The sequence below is a fragment of the Myripristis murdjan genome, chromosome 13, assembly GCF_902150065.1.
Source record: "Myripristis murdjan chromosome 13, fMyrMur1.1, whole genome shotgun sequence".
Lineage (NCBI taxonomy): Eukaryota > Metazoa > Chordata > Actinopteri > Holocentriformes > Holocentridae > Myripristis > Myripristis murdjan.
In genome coordinates this window covers 7,256,905-7,280,405 of record NC_043992.1, presented here as the reverse complement: position 1 = coordinate 7,280,405, position 23,501 = coordinate 7,256,905, and the positions used below count along the sequence as shown (strand labels likewise).

The window sequence follows — 23,501 nt, the reverse complement described above, 5'->3', positions numbered from 1 at the left end:
TAAATGGAAACTTAATCTGTATTACTTTCACAGTAAATTACTGGCCAATTTTTGCAAGATTTCCACAGTATACATAGTAAATTCACAGTAAATTACTGTCAACTTGTGCATTACTTTCACAGTACACACTGTAAAAGTACAGGGCCTTGTTGTAATGATGTACAGCAAAAGGTTGTAATTCCCCAGTAATGTACTGTAATATCACAGTAATTGCTTTGTCATTGAAGTTGTGAAGTTACAGTACACAGTTGTGCTTTTACAACAATGCATCGTAATATCACAGATGTGAAATTACAGTAAATTGCTGTGAGTACATTTCACAGTATATTGCTGTAATCCTTACTGTGAAAGTCATGCAAAACTTATCCAATAATTTATTGTGAATTCACAGTGAAAAATTTTGCAGTGTAATACAGACAAACATTGGCAAAAAAAAAAATCCCTTTAACAATTATTCTTTGGTCATTCTTTGTTTGTTTGCTTGTTTATTCTTTGTTTTTTTATTTGGATCCCCAATAGCTTCCAGACAGTAATCTTCATGGGACTCCACGCAACAATAAAAACAAGCAACAATTAAAATCAGCAACAAAAAACAGGCTGAATATAAGGATCAGAAAATAAGCAAAATTACTATATATATATATATATATAAATGTGTGTGTGTGTGTGTGTGTGTGTGTGTGTACAGTATGTACATCTATGTACATCTCTCTTTGTAAATTTACATACAGGCTGTAGAAATGATAATAATCACACATATAATTTGGCAACATTTTATTTTATTTTTTGGTTGCCATGGTTATAGTAACAATGAGTAGATGATGATGCATTTTTTCTTATTCATCTATTTTTGCTTCTTGCCAAATTTCACATATACAAATTTACAAAACAAAACAAAACAGTAGAAAACAAAACAAAAATCTTTGTATTCATTAAGGAACTGGAACAATATACATGTCAAGGATTTCTTCCTCACTAAACAAAAAAGCTATTAAAACAATGAATGTGTGCAATATTTTCAAAGGCTTTAAGTGAATTTATTTATTGTAATGTGCCAATGTTTTTTTTTTTTTTTTTTTTTTTTATTACTTAGCTTTTTTTGTTAGGTTTGCTTCATTTTTGTATTTCTCTCTTTTGCACTGTTTTATGTTCTATTGTTTTAATCCTTCATCTGTTTGTATGCAAGGTTGCTATCGTCTATGTTCATGTCTTGAAATAAAAATTATAAAATATTTATATATATATATATATATATATATATATATATATATGCCATGTATTCACGATTTTTATGTGTCACTTCATATTGCTTTTAACACTGTTTTTTTTTTTTTTTTTTTAACAACAATAATAGTGGAATTTAAAAGTTTATAAACTTACTCTCATATGTGCAGCTTTTTAGTGTCATATGTATTTTCACTACACCAAACACACACAACTACCTTTTCTCAAGGATCCCACTCTACAATAACTAATTTTCACTGAAAAAAAAAAAAAAAAAAGCCTCTGATGCCATGGGAACAAAAGTGTCCCAGCACTGAATGCGTCCTGAGCGATCAGATCTCAAGACACGAGCGATCTCAAGATCTCAAGACGCGAGCGATCAGATCTCAAGCACGTTAGCGTTAGCTTGGTAGTGTTGGCCGTGTTGCTAGGGACGACATTATGTCCCTAAAAATGCTGGCTATTTTGTCACTTTCTGTTGACACCACATTGTGCCGTGAGTTTATCCAATCAGCACCAAGTAAACCCCAAGCCCCACCCAGGAGTTTTTCGGGGCCATTCAGGGTACCTACCCTGAGGCAGGGACTTGTTTAGACCCTGTAAAAGTTCCGGAACTCTGTCCTTTGGGGGTGGTTCCTGCAGTGGAGACATGCAACAACGGCCCCGGCCCCGCAAAATTACCCCAAGTTCCTGCGGTAGAAACAAGCCTTTTGTGCAAAATTTGGTGAGTTTTCGCACATGGGAATGTTGCACAGGCTGAGGCTTGAACTCGCAATCTTTGACGCCAAGGACTGGCCTCTGTCTCACTGAGCTAAAATTTCACATCTAACTTCATAAACTGACTGAGCCAATCACTGGCCTGCAGGACAGCAGCCATCCATGCATGGAAAGGCAGATTTTAAACAGCTGTCAAAAATTCAGTTATTAAGACAAAAATCTGAAAATACACATATTGCATCTAGACAGCATGGAGATGTTGATCATTTGTTTTTAACAATGATTGATTTGCTCCATAAGTGAAAAACTGATGTTTAAAAATGCCATTCTTGCATTGAATCCAATTATTCACATGAGAGCAAAATTCAAAATGCTGTCAAAAATTGAGTTTTTGAGATTCAATTCTGAAATTTGCCACACATCATCTACCATAACTCCAAACTTTTGTCAGTTTTTTTTTCATCATTTCAACATTGAAGATTTATTTACCAAGAATTTGCAAGTGTATGTTTACAGTACCATTTACATTCAAACATTTTGATGCACTGTAGGCTCAGTTTTTGATAAATCAAAAATATGTGTGGATGGTTTGTGTAAGACAGTCTGAAGATACTCTAGCAAGTTTGGTGACATTTGAGCAAAAATTGTGGGAGGAGATAGGTTTAATAAGTTTTACAGTTTTTGAAAAAAACAGAGTGATGTATTTCATAATTTGCAATAGGTTTAAGTGCACACAAGTTTCTTCAGTATTGGGGCTACATTTTGGTGACAGTTGCAAAGCTGTAGCACATATGGTTGATTTGTAATGAATTTTCAAAGTTTTTAAAATTAGAGGCTTGCTGTAGCACCACCATCAAGACTATTGGCTTGTGTTTGCATCTGAGGTAATCTGGCATGGGACTGGACGTTGGTGCAAAATTTGGTGATTTTTTGCACATGGAAAGCAGGACTTCCTTGGAAGAAAGAAAGAAAGAAAGAAAGAAAGAAAAAAAGAAAGAAAGAAAGGAAAAGAAAGAAGAAGAAGAACATGCAGGAATACAAGACTCTAAATAGAGTAAAAAATTAACAGTCACTCACACCACATAACATTATTTAAACTAAACATACAGGTTAAGTAACTCTGGAGAGTGTAAATATAATTTTAAGTAGTGTTGATAAGTTGCTCTTCCACAATAACATGATCCCCAGAGAGCATACAACTCCAAAAGGAGGAGCAAAAGACTGGCAAGGTCTGGGAATAAGAAGGGAGAGGAAAGAAGAGGGGAGAGAAAAGGGAGGTAACGTGGATAAAAGGCTGCGATTCTTGTCCGTGTCAACCTTGTCATGTCTAATGTTTCAAAGTCTGTCTTAGTCTCCTTTTCCATCGTCAAGCTGGAATTCTGAGTAAAACCAGACTCCTCAACCTAGAGTTTCCTGAGATGCAGTTTTACTTTTACTTTTTCACATCCGCTTCTTTGCCTCGTCTTGTGCAGCTGACAGGAGTGATCTGCAGATCCTTAGTTCCCGGTCGGAAAAACGGGTAGATCCTGCTCTTTATGGGGCTTACGGGTAAAGGCTGCAAAGGACTTCTCTCAAGTGGAATTTTTTTGGTGAAGCTGCAGCTGGTAAAGGAATAGATCACCGCTCTGTTCTCCACGTCATAAAAGGAGACCTCCCCTCCTTCATAATCCACAAACACACCAACTTTCCTCAGCATCTGCATCAAGGTGAGGGTGACGGGCGGGTTAGTGTTTGCCTGGTAGCATCCCCAGTACAGTCCAATTGTCCAGCAGCCATTTTTGGGGCTGAGTGAGACATTGACGCCTTTCCTGCAGATGGATTCTCTCACCAGGCCGATTTCCCAGCCCACTTGCCCCGTAACCTTAACTTCATAGTAGATCCTGCCGGAGGAAAGCCCCTCCTTTCCGAGGACGAAGTGGAAAAAGTCAAACCTTTTCAGGTTGTCGGGGAGATTCCTCTTTGCTCCTCCATCCCTCACTTGTTTCCCATCCTGTGACACAATAAGGCAGGGGTGTGCTGTTTCAGGGTCCAGAGTTACATCAACGGCGTATTTGCGCTGAATGTTTTCCAACAATGGTTTTTCCATCTTACGGCTACAGGTTTTCCGCCGTTTTGCAGCCATCTCCTCCCAATCATCACCCTGGCTGACGTCATTAATTACCCTGTCCATCTCCAGCCTAAACATTTTCACCAGCTTTGCCACAGCACTCTTTACCGTCTCCACATGCTGGAGGCTGTGGTGCCTGATGGGGGGCCAGCCTTCGGTGTGTGATGGAGGGAAGACGGGTGAAGGGCTCTGGAGGAGCTGGAGGGGATCCTCAGTTTTAAAAAGCTCCTCCAGCTCGGTGCTCCTCTTCTGGAGCTCGGCAATCTCCAGATGGAGATGTTTGATGGCGTCGTCTGCCTGCCGCTCTGCCGCTCTCTGCTTCTCCTCCAGCAGCTCAACCAGCTTGGTCTTGTAGCTCTCGAGGGAGGACGTCAGAGAATAGAAGGCCCTTCCAATGTCTGCTTTCACCCTCTGTGTGTCCTTCTGACCTTGCTCTCGTGCATCTTTAATCTCCTGGACCTTTAAGCGTTTCCTGCACAGCCTCTGATCCATTTGTATTTTCATTGTCCCTTGCCAAGCCTTCCTCTCTGCACACTCCTCCTCCAGATGGACAGTTTCATGTGTTGCGTGGTTATCGCTTAAGCACGTGGTACACACATATGTCTGGTCTCTCCTGCAGAAAAACTCCACCATGTTGTTGTGCTCCTTGCATGTGTGGTCCTCCAGGTTTCTCATCGGCTTGATCAGCTTGTGCCTCTTCAAGTCCAAGTCTTTCTGATGTGCCACCAGATGAGTTTGGCAGAGGGAAACCAGACAGATGAGGCAGGACTTCACGGCCTTGAATTTGATCCCAATGCAGGCATCACAGGCCACCTCATCTTCTTTGGCCAAACTGTCCTCACTTCCCTGGGCTCTCATCCTCTTGAAATGCTCCACCACCTCTCTGAATCCTGTGTTGACTTGAAGCTCAGGTCTCCTGTGGAATTTGGTCATGCACAGCGGACACTGGCTGATGTCCCTGCTGTTCCAGCAGTTTGTGATGCAGGACTGGCAGAAGTTGTGTCCACAGGGAGTGGAGACAGGTTCTCTGAAGAAGTCCAGACAGATGGAGCAGGTAAACTCACTGTTGGACAGGGAGGAGCCGGCTGAGGCCATGTCTGCAGGAGAGGACAGGAGTCACACAGTCACAATGAAATGAAAAAAACATTTCACATTTTTAAAAGTTAACATGCCAGAATGTACAGCTAATAAATAAAAACAACAGTAACAATATTGCTATTGTGATCATCATTGTCATTATTATTATTGTTATATTGTTGCTGTTAGTACTGTAATATTATTAGTGGTAGTAATACTCTTGATGTCAATATTAGTATTATTTTATTTTATTTTATTTTATTTTTTGTTTGAAATTTTAAAGACAAAAATATGTCAAGTCATCTGAACTTTCATATCCTGGTTGATACAGCAGACCGATGACAGAGGAGCATGACATCATCACACATGTGCATATCAGCAGCCACCAGCAGACCCACACAACTACAACATCCACAGTTTTAAAGCCCGACAGGCATCGGCAAAGGTGAGAGCACGCCATCTGCTGGTTGCAGAGGAAAACACCTCTTCTTCCTTTCCCACAGAAGTTATTAGTGGTTAACGATTATTTAAAAAAAAAAAAAAAAAAAAAAACACAGAGAGTGGTGTTTTTTTTCCTCTCACTTCCCCTCTCTATCCTTCATCACGAACACACAGAGGCTGTTATATGATGAAGTTCTTTGGTTTTGGTGGTGGCACTGCAAGGACGGCTCGACCTGCAGAATACGCTGCATGCAGAACGGCACCAAAACTGACCAATCCCCTATGAGAATGTCACATGTGAAATATGCCTTTTCAACATAATTCAGCATAATTTTCACATGTGAAAACAACACATTTCACCTGAAATCACATTCAAAATAAACCACATGTGGTTTTGGAACACATGCGTTTCTCATGTTGCTTTTTCACATGTGGAACAACAACATGTGGTTTCAGACAACATTTGGAAAAAACTACATGAAAATCACATGTGAAATAATTGAATCACATGTGATTGTAGATCACGTGTTCCAAAACCATGTGGTTCATTTCACATGTCATTTTTTCGTAAGGGGTTATTCTGAGCTCAGCTGCAGCTCAGCCCTTCACTCCACACCAGGCTCATGTTTAAAATAAATAAAAAGCAAACAGCAAAATATTCAAAACTCTGAAACAGTGAAAACAACAAGCATCATTCACTGATGGTACATAGCTGAGCCCTATTAATGCACTATAGGAAGTCTGTCAAACTAAAGGTTTTATTTTTATGTTTTAATTTTTAACCATACTCAAAGACAGCTGTGTATCTGCATGTAATGTTGCTAAAAGGATGCAAGCAGTTAGGTGGAAACACGCTTTCTATATGACAGTGGAATTACTCTTTAATAGAGGCTTTATCCATTTAGCTCTCTGTTGCTATGATGAATGGGGCAGACCAGGTTAGGCTCAATGCTATTAAAGAAGCACTCAACGTTGCTAGAACTATGATGTTTTTGGTTTGATTTGTTTTGCTTTGTCTGTCTTTTGGAGTCGTTTTGCTCCCTGTGCAATTGAACACACTGAAATATCCTATTTGTAAAATATAATGAAATTTTGAGAATGATCTCTGGGGATGGGTTGTGTTGGGTTGGGTTAAAAAGCAAAAACTTGAAAAGTTGTGTGAAAGTGCAGGTATTTTTTCTGTCTTTGATAATCATGGATACTTACGTTATAACTGTAATAATTGTTGTGGCCCAACCTTAGTTAGATTTTTATTATTTTGTTGTTGAGCAGATGTCCCTGCTATTGAATGTATAGAGGCTGCTTTCTAATGTACACCTGCTTTCTATGTTGAATTTAAAAAAAAACAAAAAAAAACTAAAGGTTTTATTCTGGCCAGTGCAGCTCACCCCTATCCTGCAGCAACTCCACTGGCTCCCGGTTAAATTCAGAATAGACTACAAAATCCTTCTGTATACCTTCAAGGCCATCCACAACCTCGCCCCTCCCTATCAGACCTCCTCCACATTGCCTCATCCTCCCGTTCCCTCAGATCCTCCTCCTCCATCCACCTCACTATGCCCTCCGCGCCTTCAGCCACTCTGCTCCCAAACTCTGGAACTCACTCCCTCCAGACATCTGCAACATCGACTCTTTCCCTCTGTTCAAATCTAGACTCAAAACTCATCTGTTTAAAACTGCATACTCTCTGTAAATGCACTGTTTTCCATTGTATTTTAGTTAGTCTTTTACCTGTGTTTTTATTGCTTGTTTCATCTTTTGTAAAGTGTCCTTGAGTGTTTTTGAAAGGCGCTTATAAATAAAATGTATTATTATTATTAAAGGCTTTTTTAATTTCACTGATTCTTGGGAATTTGGATAAATCATGTCCCACTAAGAAAAATGCTATTTTTGTTGGAAATTTACAACATTTTAATAAATAAAAATAATCAAGGGCATAATTGGGGGGTCCTTTGCACATTTGTAAGGTTCTTTTATAGGTTTATTTTTAATTAATTTAATGATTATATGTTGGCCCACACTGAAAAAAATAAATCTGAGTGAAAGTAAATTTTACTTAACTGAATTTGTGATATTAACACTAAAAATTCAAGTTTGTGTCTTTACACAATTATATCTACTTGTGAATCACTTTGTGTTTGTTAGACACACGAGAAAAATATATTTTTTTGTTCAACAATAATTATGTATGTAATGCAAGCCAATCTTCTTAATTTCACAGTCAGTACAAAAATAAACCTTGTTATTTTTACTCTTTTCCAGTCAGTATTTCAAAACACCAAACACTACAATACCCATGAGTTATTTGCGCCCCTTGTGGTGCATTGTGGGAGCATTGTGAAGAACCCAGTTTAAACTAGTTTGGACTGAGCGCCATCGAACTTGACCAGAAATTTAACGTGAGGACCGAAAAATTCAATAAGGTAAGAATAAAGGGGTTTGTTCTTCTTTTTTGCTTATTGTCGACAAAAGATTTAACCGGATGCTTTTCGTGTTATCTTAAGATACCGTACTTTGTTTAGAGCCAGGCAAAGGAGCTAAGTTACACGACTTGCTAACACGGTGTTGTGGTGTGTCCTGCGCAGTTTTAATCAGAGACGGTCACCTTGCTTAAGTTTATTATTGAAACGGTCGTGACTGGTGACCGGACCGTCCTCACTAATGTAACTGTGGATACAACGTAAATCATGCCGTCCTCCTGCTTCCGCAAAATAGTTTAATGCGCGCAGCGCGATTAACTGCGAGTCGCGGCATTGCACAATCAATAATCAACTAATAATAATCAACCAGATCCAGTACACCTGACCGGATGGAGTGGAAAAATTTACAATAGAAAACAAGCGTGAGAGCGTGAGATTGAGGCTGAATGCGGCCAATGCGTGAGAGTTGGCAACCCTGACACACACACAAGCTAACATTGTAGGATAATCAAAGGCCGTTTCCCGACGTTTGCCCCAATCAAAATAGAACGTGAGTCGCTACCGACACAGTGAACGGGAGCACACAGACAGCTGACACTCTGTGTATCACCGTGAATACAGACGCCTGAAAACGCCTGCTGCTTCCCTTCACTGAAAACACGGAGTTATAAAGACCCACGGTAGGCAAAAAATCAAAAGATGCATTTTTGTTTTGTTGTCCATGCAGCTGTCCCTCTCCCGCTACCCGGGACTGGGGAATACAGCACGTTAAAATATTAGTAGATTAATCTTTCCCTGGTAAACCTTGTGCCCCACCGTAAAACTAGAGCGTTTCAATATGTAAAGAAAAAGTTCGACCGGCCAAGAGGCCTGTTGCTCTTTAGGAAATACAAATTATATGATCATAATTAGAGAAAGAACAAGGTAATAAGTATTTGCAGCTGCAAATAGACCTACCGTTCAAAGCAGAGAGAAGCAAAGGTAAAAGACATCAGCAACAGAATAATAATGAATTGGTCTGTAATTGTAGGCTAATAATCTGTTGTGTAATTTAATTGGTAGCTGAAATTGGCTAATTAAATTGCAAATGCAAGACTACAATATTAACAAGAGGCACTAAAGTTACCATTAACCTTACAGGTGAGCAGTGTTAATTTCATCAGAGGAGACTAGACGAAATACATTTGTCAATGATGGTTTTTTGAATGATTTTTTTCATGACGAAAACGAGACGAAATCAGTACCCTTAAACACTGACTGTGACGAAATTAACATGCATTTTTGTTGACGAAAAAAGACAAGACCAAATCATTAAATGAAAACTTAATAAAATGTCTTTACTTTTTCGTCACAGACTTTTAAATTACAATCCAAAAATTGCATTCATTGGATGCCCATTTGTTTTTCTCCTGTGCTGCTGTGTGTTTGTGTGTGTTTGTGTGTGTGTGTGTGTGTGTGTGTGTGTGTGTGTGCGAGAGAGAGTGACTGAGGAGCACACACCCACAGGTGCTGTCTGAAGCACAGCGCAGCTAGAACAAAGTTAAAACAGCAGCGCACTGACATAGATTGTGTAACAAAGTGAAGAGTTGCCACTCTGCTGTATTTTCACTGGCTAACAGCAGCACACTGGCTTAGCTTGTCTATTCAGAGAAGAGGTATCACTTCGGCTTATTTTTCAATCTATGTTATCGCATGCACGCTACTGCTCGTTCATTGGTAGCTGAATTGTTAGGTCTGTTTGATAAACTAGTTAATTTTTTAAAATAATAATAATAATATAGCATATTGTTAAATTAAAAAAAAAAAAAAAGCCAACATGATGCGGGTCAAAGACAAAAAAAAAAAAGACTATTGACTAAAACTAGACTAAAATACTTTGCCAAGAATGAAATGTTTAAGTCAGGTTGTGAATGATATTTAAACAAAAACATCTGCTACTGTGTTGGATTCTTTTATTGGCAAGTTATTCACTGTGACATTTTATCTCTATCAGGTGGTTCTCGGATCAAGAAAGCTGCACTGATTGAAGGTATGTTAAAACACTTGGTTAATTGTAGTGGAGAAAGCGGGGCAACAAATTCATTAAATTAGTTTATGAGCCACAAGACAAGGCATAATTTCAGATGTCCAAGGTTTTGTTATCCTAGGTTTACTCTATGAATCCATGATGAATACATTCTAATCTACTCCTATTACCTGTGGCAAATTATCAGTGTGTTTACCTCTTGAGGTTGTCCAAATAGATTTTATAACTTTCCCTGTTAAAGGCTGCCAAATTTAAGCTCTCTTTATTTTCTCGGTTCTTCAGTTTCATATGCTCCATCAAATCAAAAACACTTATGTTTTTGATTATTGTTTTACATAGAGAACTGATTAAATGACAAAAATATCCCATTGTAATGTATGTTGTGTTTTATGCTTCAGTTTAATCAATATAGATATGGTTAATAAGTGTGCACAGTGGGACATATGTGTGAGTTAAACAGCTATCTGTATATTTTGCTTAACTTAGATCTTATTCTGTTGTACTCAGATCTTATTCTGTTGTACTTAGATCTTATTCTTTATTTTTATTTTTTTTATTTACTTAATCTGTAATCTGTGGATACTGCTGAAAAAATGCGAATTTCCTGCGGGATGAATAAAGTATCTATCTATCTATCTATCTATCTATAGGCCTAACAGTAGACTGAGTTAGTGTGTATTGGATGATGGAACATATACCCTCCTCTCGCATCATGCTTGTGTCACGCTTTTGGAAGAGTCCTTGTAAAAATTGGTTGTGTTGTGGGTATGTGTGATACAAAGATTCCATACAGATTTTTGTAAAAATCATACAAGGATTTACACACTCTACAGACATAGTCTACAGTTTTAAGATTAGTTCCTGATTAAAGTATAAATTAATCACCATCAGTGGTGAAACAATAACTGAAGTTCACAATTGAAACAAGACACATTCTGGTATTGTAGCATTACCATTTTTGTAGGCAATTCCAGTTTTGAAGAAGCAGGGCAATTAGCATGTTGACAGGAGAAATTTCCTGTGGGTCACGCCTTTACCTATTGTGCAATTGACTAATGTAAATGATCTACAAGATAAATGAGCACGTTTTTTTTCTCGCTTTTCTCCCCCACTATTGAGGTCAGACGAACAATCAGAGGAGGTTTAACGCTGTTAAACAGAAGCCGAGCTCCTGACCGCAACCTGGATTCACACAGACGGAATAAATCTATCAGCTAACCTCCACTGGAGAAACCACAAAATTTGCTTCTCCTGGACACACATGACATGGATTTGCAAGATCTGTGCCTTTGTTGCCCCTGAAGCAAATGAACTTTTGAGGCACTACAGGTTAAGGCACGACCACAGCGAATTTCTTCCCTGTTTACATGCTGATTGCCCCTGCTCCTTCAAAACCTGGAATGCACTTAAATCCCATTTGTCAAGGAAACACTCAACTAACAAATCAGCAGTAGAAGTAGTTAGTTTCAGTTGTGAACTTTGCAGTTCTTGTTTCTCTGGTGAAAAGGATTATTTTCAACATCTTGGAGTTCATCTAAGGAAAAATGAAACTGTGCACTGTGTCTTCAGAGAGTGTGATTTTTCCACAAATGTTTATGGAACGTTTGCATCACACAGATCCCGACAACATGAAGTGCATTCTTTAAGCGATTTCCGGGCCCAAATTCTACATGAGTCTGTAAATCAGTCAAATATTACAGATGATGTTGCTGTGGCACATTGTTCTAAGGCATACGAGTGTTCAGAAGAATATGAGTGCTCAGGCGAGTATGAACCTGAAGAATTGAAAGAAGAAGAAATTGAACAGAAATTAGGCCACCTTTTATTAAAATTAGAGAGCATTTATAATGTGCCAGGCAAGTGCATTACTGAGGTAGTTGCAGAGCTCCAGTTTATATCCACAGCAGTGTCAGGTTCTCACATAAAAAAGACTGTAAACTCATGTTTAAGGAAGCATGACTGTGTTCTTGATGACCACGTCGTGTCAGATTTAGTCAAACAGTTGAGTGAGTCAGATCCCATTAGCACAGCATTGAGAGCTGAAGGCCCTCTTTCCACATCTTATAAAAGACGAGAGTTTTTTAAAAAGACATTTAACGTGATTGAGCCTGTGGAATACTTTCTGGACAAGAGGGAAGGTCGGACCTTACAGTATGTTCCCATACTGCCATTATTGTCACAGATATTAAGCCTGAAAGACATACAGGACAAAGCTTTCAACTCTTCATACACTACTCAGGAGGGACAGTATAGAACATTTCATGATGGAACTCATTTCAAAGAAAATGCACTTTTGTCCAGTGAAGATATAACTCTCCCTCTCCTTCTGTACATTGATGATTTTGAGATTTGCAACCCGCTGGGAACGTCCCGAAAAAAACATAAGATCACCGCAGTTTACTGGGTATTGGCAAATGTCCCACCACAGTTTCGGTCTACACTGAAGTCAATTTATTTAGCTGTGCTTAGCAAGGCTGTGGATGTAAAGTCATATGGTTACAAAGCAGTGCTAGAGCCACTCTTAAAAGACCTTGTTCATTTGGAAGAGGAAGGAGTTTTTCTTCCTGTCTTTGGAAAGAAAATCAAAGGCACAGTAGTTAGTGTAATAGCAGACAATTTAGGTGCACATTCAATTGGTGGTTTTTTGGAAAGTTTCTCTGGGTCTTATGTCTGTAGGTTTTGTTTGGGAGGGCTTTCTGAGTTTCAGGAAAAAGAAGTAAGAACTGGATCCTTCCGTGCCAGAACAAAGCAGGAACATTCTCTTCATGTGCAGGGGGCTTTAGAAAGCCCTTCTCACAAACACTGCTTTGGCGTGAAAAGGCAGTGTGTCTTAACTAATGAACTGAAATATTTTCATGTCTTGTCTGGGTATCCACCAGACTTGCTTCATGATCTCTTCGAGGGAATAGTACCCCTGGAGTTGGCTTTGTGCCTTGATGTTTTCATAAAGAAAAAATACTTCACTTTGTCTCAACTTAATGACCTAATCAGAGCATTCCCCTTCAAGTGGACCGACAAAGCTGACAGCCCGCAACCTGTCCCACTGAACTTCACCACCAGAAAAAGTGTAGGTGGAAACGCTCATGAAAATTGGAGCTTATTGCGTCTGCTTCCTTTCATCATTGGATTCAAAGTGCCACAGAGTGAACCAGCATGGCATCTTCTAATGGATCTTAAAGACATTGTTGAACTGGTGGTTTCTCCATTTCACACAGATGACACAATTAGATACCTTGACACCAAGATTTCAGAACACAGGCATAGATATAAGCAGGTTTTCCCACAGGCGACATTTCTCCCAAAGCACCATTTCCTTGAACATTATCCACAACTAATCAAGGCTTTTGGACCAGTTGTAGCTCTGTGGACAATGCGCTTTGAGGCGAAACATACATTTTTCAAGCGAGCTGTTCGACATACAAGCTGTTTTCGCAATATTTTACTGTCTCTTGCTGTTAAGCATCAATTAATGCTTGCTTACCACCTGCATGGCACAGACATTCTGAAACCTGCCCTAAGTGTCTCAAATCTCTCCAGAGTTCATGTTGATGTCCTAAAGGAAAACCTACAGGAAGCAGTACAAAGAAAATTTCCTGGAGAGACATACATTCAGGTGGCCAATACAGTGACCTGCTATGGCACCAGTTACTCAGTGGGAATGATCTTGCCCTACGGATCCACAGGAGGGCTTCCAGACTTTGTTGAACTGAGTCTAATCTTTATTGTGCACGGCTTACCTGTATTTGCTGTGAAGTGTCTAGGGTCATGGTACATTGAGCATCTTCGGGCTTTTGAGTTGGAATCCACAAGACAAGTGACAGTCGTCCAGCAAGAAGAATTAACAGACTCAAACCCTCTTGCAGCATATATTGTTGAGGGAAAGCGATATGTCACTTTGAAGCGTCACATTCCCATGCAGGATTAGGTACTTAAATACTGTAAATGTTAATATGTTTTTAATTCTTCCTTTTTCTTCTGTTCATTGCTATAACTTTGCAATTCAGGTGATTTTAAAATTTCCCAGAATTTGAAAAAATGCAAAAAAAACTACTCCCAAATGTCACCTAGTTCCCTCCCTGAAAAGTGACCTGTTTGTGATTTGTGTTTTTTTTTAAGTGATTTGAAGTTTGAGTCCCTGCTTCAGTCTGACACACAAAATTAACAACAACAAACACCTCTATGTCTGAAGGGTGGCTGTTGTACTTTTGTTAGTATTATGAACTTAGTACTTCAGAAAAAGGTTTTTCATTGTTACTGATATTAACCACTTCTGTGTTATTAATAAGATAACAGATAAAGCATATTTTAGAATAGAATCACTACAATATTTAGCCTTTTTGATAAGGCTGCTTAGAAAATTAAAACAGTTGCAACTAAATTTACAAATTCACTTGCTCCTGTGATGTTATTGAAAACATAAAGCCTCTAAGCATCGCAACTTTTACCACAACTTTTGAAAAACCTTCCACAAAAATCAGGAACTTAAGTGCCTTTTGTTTTGAAAGTACACAGACAGTACTTCCGGGAAATCATCAGCAGACTGAATAAAACATCTAATAGAATGGTTAAAATGTTCAGTGTATTAGCACCCCTTAAACAGGCATATGTCCTTATGATGTTTTGGAAGAGAAATAACACTTTGAAACATCAGTTTAAGTGTTGACCCGTCTTTCAGATGGATGTAAGAAAGCAGCAGAGGAACTAGTAGCATTCTTGCCTACGTTTGCAGGTTGAGCAGGTGGGGATTGCGTTGGGGTGGTGGGCTGCCACTCCATTTTTATTATTTTTTTAATCAGTTTGGGTTTTAGTTTTTTTTCTAAAACAGTTGTCAGGGTTGTGGAAAAGCAGCAGGAAACACTGAGTAAAGTTGCAATGACTGATTAGTTATCAGCTTTTATATTACTCTGCAACAGTTTAGCTTTGGGTCAGTGCTTAATTCGTTAGGCTTGTTTCAAACTAAAATCATAAAATTGATAATTTTTCACATTGTAATAAGATGTACCAGTAATCTCATTTCCCTTTTTTTTCTTTCTACAGACTCAATATGTCTGCCAGACTTCGGGTCATATTTCAGGAACAAATACGCAAGCTTAACTTGCCTTCTGGAATCCCCCAGACCGTGGAGGAGTTGAAGAATATTGTACGAGAGACATTTGAAATTGAGCAAGATTTCAGTTTGCAGTTCCAGGACCAAGAGTTTGATGGACAGTTTTTCACTCTCTTTGAAAGTAAGGAAATAAAGGACAAAGACACCATCAAAGTGGTTCTTTTGGAAAAAGAGGTCATCTTAACATTTGAAGATTGTCTGCAGTCTCCAAGGCTCCGAGAGAGCTTTGGAAGCAGTTCTCTTGATTCATCAGAAGATGCTGGTCCCTGTTCTGCTGCATCCAGTGATGTCACAATTCTGAGTTCTTCAAGAAGCACCTCCTCCCTTCGTTCTGAGTTTTGGCCTGCTCAATTTGAGATACCTACCTTCTCCCTTGACACTGAGCTTATTCTACGAGCTGCCAATGAAGCTTATAATAAGGATGGAACTCTACTCAGCAATCCTGCTGTTAAATCCAACATTTTGGACAAACTAGCAGAGTCCATCTTTGTCTATACTGCCTATCCTTCTCGAGCGCAAAGGGAGCAGGTTGCAGAGGCCCTGGTCAAGAAGCACCCATGCCTGAGAGACCCAGTGTCCTTTAATGGTTTATATGCTTGGCACAACAGCTTGAAGTACAAGCTCGGCAATTACAGAGCAAAGGTTAAAAATCTTGGACTGCCAGAGCTAAATGTAAACTGTCTCAAGAGAAAGTCAGCTACTGATAAGACTCCAGCAAAGAACTTAAAAAAGGCAAAGAAATCTGAGGTTAACTACCTCCCACCCCACCCTCTAGGGGAAACTGATGAGACCCTTGAAAAAGAAAGAGTAGAACTTCTCTATGAGTACAAGAAGAGAGATAATGACAGAACCATCAGTGAGAAGATGGCAAAAACATTCTCTCTCCGTCGAAATGACATCATCCTGAGTAAACCACCTGTGATTGACTTTAAAGCCCGATGGCCTGCCCTCTTTGAGCCTTCTCAGGTATGAATATCTAAATAATTTTGTCTCAAAGTATTTTTGTAAACCATTTGGAGGCAAGTGGCTTAGTTGGAGGTAGCTGCATAGGATTTGCATATATGCATGTATCCATACATGCAAATACTTCACTTGCTGAAACCAAATGGCTAAGAAAACTAGTCTGACCCCATTAAATGTTGCCATTACTGTTGTTTTAGGGTTAATTTTTCCACCTGTCTTGCCCTGTTTTTTCTGGAGTTCTTTCTGTATCTAATGATATTTTTTTCTATCTCCCTCTTGGTCTCTCTTCCAAGATTGAGGAGGAGTTCCGAAGAATCACACTGAAGCCATTACAGTCCACATTCCTGGGGAAGTTGGACCAGCACTCAACTAAACTGCTCAGCCTGTACAGGAAGAAGGGAGGCGCTGTTGGGAAGAAACTGAATTCAACTCTTGACATGTTAAATGAGGCAAGTACTTAAAACTATTTAGATGTTAGTTATATGTTGTGGCTTTTCTGATGTTTATACATAACATTATCTCATTTTTTGTAGGACAACAGCATTGAGTCCCGAAGAGAAGCTGTCATAAGAGGCCTTATTCTCTATCTTGGAGAAAAGATGGAGGATTTAATCAGTGACTACAAGGTAAATGGATATATCCCTGCCATTGTTCTGGTTTAAACAACAGCCTGTATGAGACAAGTCAGTGCCTTCTAGGATACCTGATGGTGGTTGTGATGAAGATGTAGCTTGGATTCTCTGTGGTGTATTTCACAGATTTATGATGATGACGATGCTGCAGCTGTCCAGGAGGCCCTTCCTACATTTGTCCTCAACATCTTTGTGGTCAGCAAAGCTGGGAACGAAAGCCAAAAGCAAGCTGGAATAGCCATTGAGGGAGCTGAGGTACTTTTTGGTATCCCCGATGTGGCACATGCTTGTGCGTACCTCATGGGCCTCATCTATGCCCTGGAACTACAGTACCCTAAGAAACTGAAATACACCTTTGAGGTCTTTCAGAAGATTTTCCTGGAGCAGGAAGATGGGAATAAAAAAGTCTCCTCAAAGGTACATGATCTCAAGATCAGTCTTCTTGCCTGAAAGACGCACAGAGGTCATAGACGGTAGAGGGTTTGTGGGAGCTCCCTGTAAAGCTTGGCACCTTTTGGCACTTTTTGGTTTTATACTACAGTTTCTCAGGTTATACTATATACTAAGACTGGTGTTTACTTAACGTTGTGGAGTCATTTTTTTTTTTTTTTTTTTGCACTTTAAATGGCTCCAGTCAGCTAAACCAAAAAAATTTTTATTCTGCTTTATGAGACTTTCTAAATGAGACTTTCTAAACAGTAAGACATTCCAGCAACAGGGCTGGGCGGGCTGTACTTCCACTTGTATGGTCACGATATTGTCTCGACTTTGGTAAGATCAACCAGCAAAGTCTAGGAAAGTGGAAAAATATGCCATGTTGTTGGAGCTGAAATGGCTAAAACATCCACTTTGGAGGTTTGTTGGTTTTTGTCTTTGCATTATACTGTTAAGATAATCCTCAGTAAAATATTGGATTTTTATTGAGGACAAAAGCACAAAATGAGTAAACAACAGGTGCAGCTGAAGAATTTATCAAGCGGTGACAGGAGGAATAAAGTGCTCTGATTGGCTCATTCCATTCTTACATGTGAGAGCAGCTTTTTAATTCCCAGACACTTTTGACTGAGGAGAAATCAACCAAAAGGCCTCTCTCTGCAAAAAAAGGACTTCAGATTCATGATGTTTTCCACACCCAATAATGACAACAAAAATATTTCAGTGAAAAATTACATATTTTAGTTTACCTTCCCTTTTAAGGCATGTTTTGTACATGTCTAAGTTTCAGCTGTATTTTCTATAGAGCTAGTATGTAAATACCTGCTTCTAGCATCAGTCCTGCACCTGTGAGATCTGACCGAACCTTGAAGCTAAACCAAATTTCTTTTATTCTGCTTTTTCATATATATATATGGTCCTTGTGAGCCTGTTTGTGTTTTAGTTTGTAAATACATTTAGGCAATGGACTTTTCACAATTGAAAAAAAAAAAAAAATTGTTTGGAAAAGATTTTGTCATATTTTTTCCATTGTGCTATTTTGAATGGGGAAAAAAAGAGCTGACAAAGTTCGAATATTGGCTGGGCTATGCCTTTAAGATTTTTTTTGCTCTCAGTTAAATTGATAAAATTTAAGTTTTTAATTGGTAGCACATAATTCATGACTAGCCCGATTTTTTTCAAATTTTTCTTCTAAATGTTTTACAGTCTCTGCTGTTTGTTTAGCAGTGTAGACAAAATATATATTTCATATTTTCTAATGTGTTTGAAAAAAATCAGTTGTAGCCTGAAAACCAATAGAATCTGCCGAGCTCATGTTTTATTGTCAGATTCACCTGGTCCCTCCTCTGTTCAGGCAGACAACAATTCTGAAAAGATTAATGAATGTCGAGACAGGAATGCAGGCTTTTCAACTGAGTGCAGTTTTATAATGTACCATTTAGATGTGCATCTTTTTCTTTCTGTACTCTGTTAATAAAGCAAGATGTGGTACAAAATAAAGTGAAAAATGTTTTTTTCTTCCATTTTATTATGCTGCAGTATCCACAACCCCAGGAAACACCAAGGTAATGGCTTTGTGCTTGTCAACAGGCATTGCTATTGGCACAGGAATTAACACTTAAATAGTAAATGTTATGTTAAAAATAAAAATAATGTTTGAAAAATAACTATATCCCACTTCATGTAATAGGGAAAGTACTTGATATGAAAAATTAAGCTTGATCTACATAATAAAAATCAGTTGACCTTACTTGCAGAATTTATTTCAAATATATAAAAAAAACTAGTACATGCAACAAATAGTTATGCTTGATGTACATTATAAAAATTAAGCCAATTGTACATGGAAGTTTCATTAATTATGTTTAAAAAATGAAGTATGTTAAACAAAAAATAGTTTTGTTTGATCCACATAAGATCAAGCTTGTTTTACTTGAAAATTTCATTTCTTACATTGAAAAAATACAGCAGTTTATACAAAGACTAGTTTTGTTGAATCCACAAAATAATATTAAGTTTATATTACATGAATTTTATTTTTCATGTACAAAAATAAATGAGTAGTTTATACAAAGAATATCCTGGCTTGATCTACATAAATAATTTATGCAAAAAGTTGCCTCAATTTTTTTAAGTAGATGTAGTAGGATATTTTTATCAGTGCATGGCCTACAAAACCAGTTGTCCTCGGACAGGAGATAATCATTTCAACTTGATTAAAACAACAAAAAGTAATAATTTCATTGAATAATATATTTACCACATGAAAGAGTACATCATAATATGTATTAAAAACTACAAACAATGGGTTTTGAACAATATTTACTATTATTTTGTGGTTGCTCAAAATGTGTCCCAGATATTCGTCACCACCGTCAGATATTTATTTAAAAAATAATAATAAAAAAAACCACAAGGTCAATTACATTCCTGAGGAGCCCTTTTCAAACCTTCAGCTCTACTGCATGCTTCAAGACCGCTCAGGCTCCTGGAAGTTTTCTATTTTCTCTTAAATCTCTTCATTTTTTTGGACACGGCTACTGTCACAACCATAAATTGTCAACACCGTCACTTCTGTATAAAAAATATTAAATTAGATTATGGAATAAATGTATACTTTTTAAGAAGAGGTCTGATGTAGGTAGCAACAGGGTGAAAGCAAGCTGGCTAATGTGAACAACTCATGCTTATCATGTGAAAGAGCAGGTTTTTGTCACCACCGTCAGACGTCACCACCGTCAGGTTTTCTGTGTGACGGTGATGACTGAAGTCTGAAAAATGCTTATAACAGTGCTCAGGATTGTTATTTTTTGTACCAAATAATTAAATAAAGTTGTTAAGCAAGAAGCCATTGACTTGAGTGGTATAAATTTTGGAAATGTATGTTTTAATGAGGCGACTGTCACCACCGTCAGATTAGTGTCACCACCGTCAGAGGCAGTTATATTTGTTTTAAATGAATATGCTTACAATATGTTTCTTTGTTGCTGTTGAGTTATTAAAGTGATAGTCTCTTTAATACAAAAATATGTTTTTCAAATTTAAAAAAAACATTACGGTGATGGTTTTGACAAAAACAAAGTAGCCTAATAACTGGAAAAACGCCTGTTTTATGAAAAAAATGCAAAATGGGGAGGTTGCACCGGTACATTGCTGAACAGCCAAGACCTTGGCCTATAATGATATACCTTCAGATTTTGTAATTTAACTCACTTTTTTTTCCAAAATTAAAACCTGTTTTAACCAAATTCCCAAGAATCAGTGATTTACACGGTGTGTCATCATGTGCCTTTTCTGCAGTATCTGTAGGGCCTGTATGGCTTGAGTTCTCTGCATTTCTGCATCATCAGATCTGCAGCCACTGAATGTGTCTGAACGTGATGCTGACATGACGGGACATCAAACGCACCACTCACTCGCTCGCTCGCTCACTCACTCACTCACTCACTCACTCACTCACAAGGATCAACACTCAGTCACGACACACTCAGTGTTTATGTCAAACTCTCTGCAGAGAGCAGGAAACCTGACAATAGCCTCCAAAACCACATCCTGACTGCAGAGTGTTTGCTCTCCTCTGAATTTTCAAATTGGAACAATTGGCGGGAGTAACATGGCAACGAAGCCCAGCCCCCACACCAACCCACACCAACACACACACACACACCCACACACACCCTCCTACATACTGCCCTGGAGATAAACGAAGGTCTGCACACAAGCAACCAAAACTTGATAAAAATATATCAATGCACAGGAATAGTCAAGGCACTCTTTTGTTTGTTTGTTTGCTTGTTTTTGTTTTTTTGCCAGGGACAGATTAAAGTCACCCCATACCCACAAGTATAAATTTGTTAAGATGCAAAATATTATCTTTTGGTATTTATTATGTGTGTTGTGGTGATAACAGTGTGTAAAATGTTACTCCAGGTACGAAAACGCATGTCATTTCCACTTTAGCTGACCGTTACAATGTAATCAGAGTCAGATCAAATGTAAAACGGCTGTGAGCCATAATCCAGGACAAGCAGAGTCACACACTTCACAGGCTAGAAGAATCACACACTAAACTCACAAATGATGACAAATGGCATTAAAAAAATGTCAGAGCATGTAACAAACTGCAGCGCCAAACTTTACCTGTTCAGATGAGACTGTTATCTCTCTTTTGTAAAACCACGAAATGGAGCAGAGAGTGGAAAGTCTGAAATCCTGCTCTTAGTTTCAGTTTGCCCTCAGCTGACACGCCTCCCCTGAGGAAAACAGTCACCACACCCACCACAGAAAAAAAACCCCAGAAACTAAAGGTTTTCCCTGCCTCACAGTTATGACTTTTTATTTCTATGTTACAATTCTGCCTTTTTTTTCTACACCCAACTGTAATTAGACAGACGTCCTAACACCATTTAACATGAGCTTAGATGATGTAATGCATCCTTCCCTCCTTCTTTTCCCTCCTTGTTTGCTTCCTTCAGGTCCTACTCTTCCTCCCTTCTCTCTCCAAAGTGATTCCATATGCATGTCTTTATTAAGGTAATATAAGATAAGACAAAGCAAGACAAGATAAACTTTGCTGTCCTGGAGGGAAACAACACACCTATAAACATCAGGTATTTCAGATCCACTGTGTAAATCAGACAGCCTCAGAGCTGCTGGAAGGTTGATTTTTTCACTTTGACGGAAATCACCTGGTTGAGTTTTTGGCTGGAATGAGACCCTGCAGCCTCCTGGCCCTCCATGGCACATGGTTCGACACCGCTGGTATAGAACATCATTGTGTCCATCTGGTTACGTCAGAAAAAGGGGATTTTGTCCAAAAACGTTGGAGTATTCTTTTAAGTCGCTTCAGAAAAATATTGTCCATATTGTTTCTCCGCTGGCTGCAGCTTCACTGAAGCTCCTTCACACTGATACTGAGGGAAATATTCAAAGATGTTGTTGTTTTATGGCTGCCTGGAATTCTGCAGGACATGTTTGCGATCTTTGGAAACCTTTGGGATGTACAACAAAGAATAAAGAAACCTGTTTGTTTCGCTGTCTGTCTGCTAGCAAGAAAAACTAGTGCAGTGATCTGGATGAAATTTTATGGAGGCACTGGAAATGAGCGAAGGAGAAGATGATTAACTTTTTGCACACAAAACATCCAAATTCACACGCTGCGGAGAGATGCAGTGACGTGGGGCAAGGTTGTTCTCTTGCGCTGCAAAGTGAATGTGCTTTCAGATTTGCACCAGGACCTCACATTTTTGTGTGAGCTGCTGCCAAAGAATGCATTTTTAACACAAGTAAATAAAAATAACAAGTACAAAATAGATGTAGAAGGGTGTATTAACACTAAATGCTTTCATAACTGAGCTGAGTTTGACCTTTATGTGACCTTTAACTGTCATTTGACCTTTTTTCTTGCCACAAATCCAATCTTACTTCTTTTATATTCTGTCACAAAATGAAATCCATGGCACAGAATAAACCTCCTTCACTCTACTGGATATGACAGTCATTTCCATCATAGTGATTTAGCCTCTCCTTCATAACGGGAGGGAGACTCCACACTCCATGTGAAAACAACGGGATTTGATATAAAACAAAATACAAGAAAATAAAAATGGGATTTATTTTGCCATTTATTGTTCATTAAGTAACTATATTATTGCGTGAAAAAAATATCTAATGAGGTGAAAAAGTAATTTTCCCACCATGGGTGATGAGTTTTGCGCTAAATGTCACTACTGGCCAGACTTACTGAAAAAAAAAAGAAAAGAAAAGAAAAGAAACCTGGTGTACATTTCAGCTTCTTATATTTTCTCTACCATCCTGTATTTATTCCAAGTCGCTGGTGTTGCTTCTGTGAGAAAAAAACACCTTTGTTTTTATTTATAGGAACTGCAACATCAATAAGTCAATACTCTGTACACACTGTCAGTCGCTTTTTTTTCAGTGAAGGTGATGCAGTCAGCTCACTGGAGCAGAGACCCAACAGAAACAGGTAGTGAAGAGGAAATTATAAAATATTAAAAAGAGATTGAAATAGAAATTTTCTTGCCCAGTTGAAATTCTGCTGTGTTGCTTGTTTGACAGTCTGAACATTATATTATCTAACTTTTACCAGTCGTTAGACATTATTTCATTTAAAAGAAAATCTGTATTCCCACAAAAAGTCAAATTGAAATTGAATATACGTGGATGAAAAGTAAACTAAACTCATAAACAATTATTTAGAGCCAAAACTAGAAATGGCATTTTTCTTTAATAGCTAAAATAGTTTTATTTTATAGAGAAAAGGTGGGAAAACGGGCTGAGGGATACAGGTGACGTCATTAACCAGACTTTGGGCAGTTGCCATCACTCACCA

The 23,501-nt window shown here is 38.4% G+C and overlaps 2 protein-coding genes across 3 annotated transcripts; one reads left to right on the top strand and one right to left on the bottom strand.

Moving 5' to 3' along the window:
* Positions 1 to 3,373: 3,373 nt before the first annotated feature.
* LOC115370475 (E3 ubiquitin-protein ligase TRIM39-like) lies at positions 3,374 to 21,320 on the bottom strand. Its single transcript, XM_030067503.1, has 2 exons — positions 21,290 to 21,320; positions 3,374 to 5,145 (listed from the first exon to the last, which is right to left on the bottom strand). The coding sequence occupies exon 2, from the start codon at positions 5,141 to 5,143 to the stop codon at positions 3,374 to 3,376; it is 1,770 nt and encodes a 589-aa protein (XP_029923363.1). The 5' UTR covers positions 5,144 to 5,145; positions 21,290 to 21,320.
* Positions 7,906 to 18,163, top strand: LOC115370376 (uncharacterized). 2 transcript variants are annotated; one of them, XM_030067367.1, is made up of 6 exons: positions 7,906 to 7,989; positions 9,980 to 10,015; positions 15,050 to 16,085; positions 16,376 to 16,531; positions 16,616 to 16,708; positions 16,841 to 18,163. In XM_030067367.1, the coding sequence occupies exons 3-6, from the start codon at positions 15,057 to 15,059 to the stop codon at positions 17,162 to 17,164; spliced, it is 1,602 nt and encodes a 533-aa protein (XP_029923227.1). In that variant the 5' UTR covers positions 7,906 to 7,989; positions 9,980 to 10,015; positions 15,050 to 15,056; the 3' UTR covers positions 17,165 to 18,163. The 2 variants fall into 2 exon arrangements, with proteins under 2 accessions (XP_029923227.1, XP_029923228.1); XM_030067368.1 differs by lacking the exons at positions 7,906 to 7,989; positions 9,980 to 10,015 and adding an exon at positions 13,621 to 13,937.
* Positions 21,321 to 23,501: the final 2,181 nt, after the last annotated feature.

Bases quoted from the DNA above. Each gene is read 5' to 3' on its own strand.
- LOC115370475 (XM_030067503.1), bottom strand. From the start codon at position 5,143: ATGGCCTCAGCCGGCTCCTCCCTGTCCAACAGTGAGTTTACCTGCTCC.
- LOC115370376 (XM_030067367.1), top strand. From the start codon at position 15,057: ATGTCTGCCAGACTTCGGGTCATATTTCAGGAACAAATACGCAAGCTT. The intron at 16,086-16,375 runs GTATGAATATCT...CTCTCTTCCAAG, and splicing joins CCCTCTTTGAGCCTTCTCAG to ATTGAGGAGGAGTTCCGAAG. The intron at 16,532-16,615 runs GCAAGTACTTAA...CATTTTTTGTAG, and splicing joins CTCTTGACATGTTAAATGAG to GACAACAGCATTGAGTCCCG.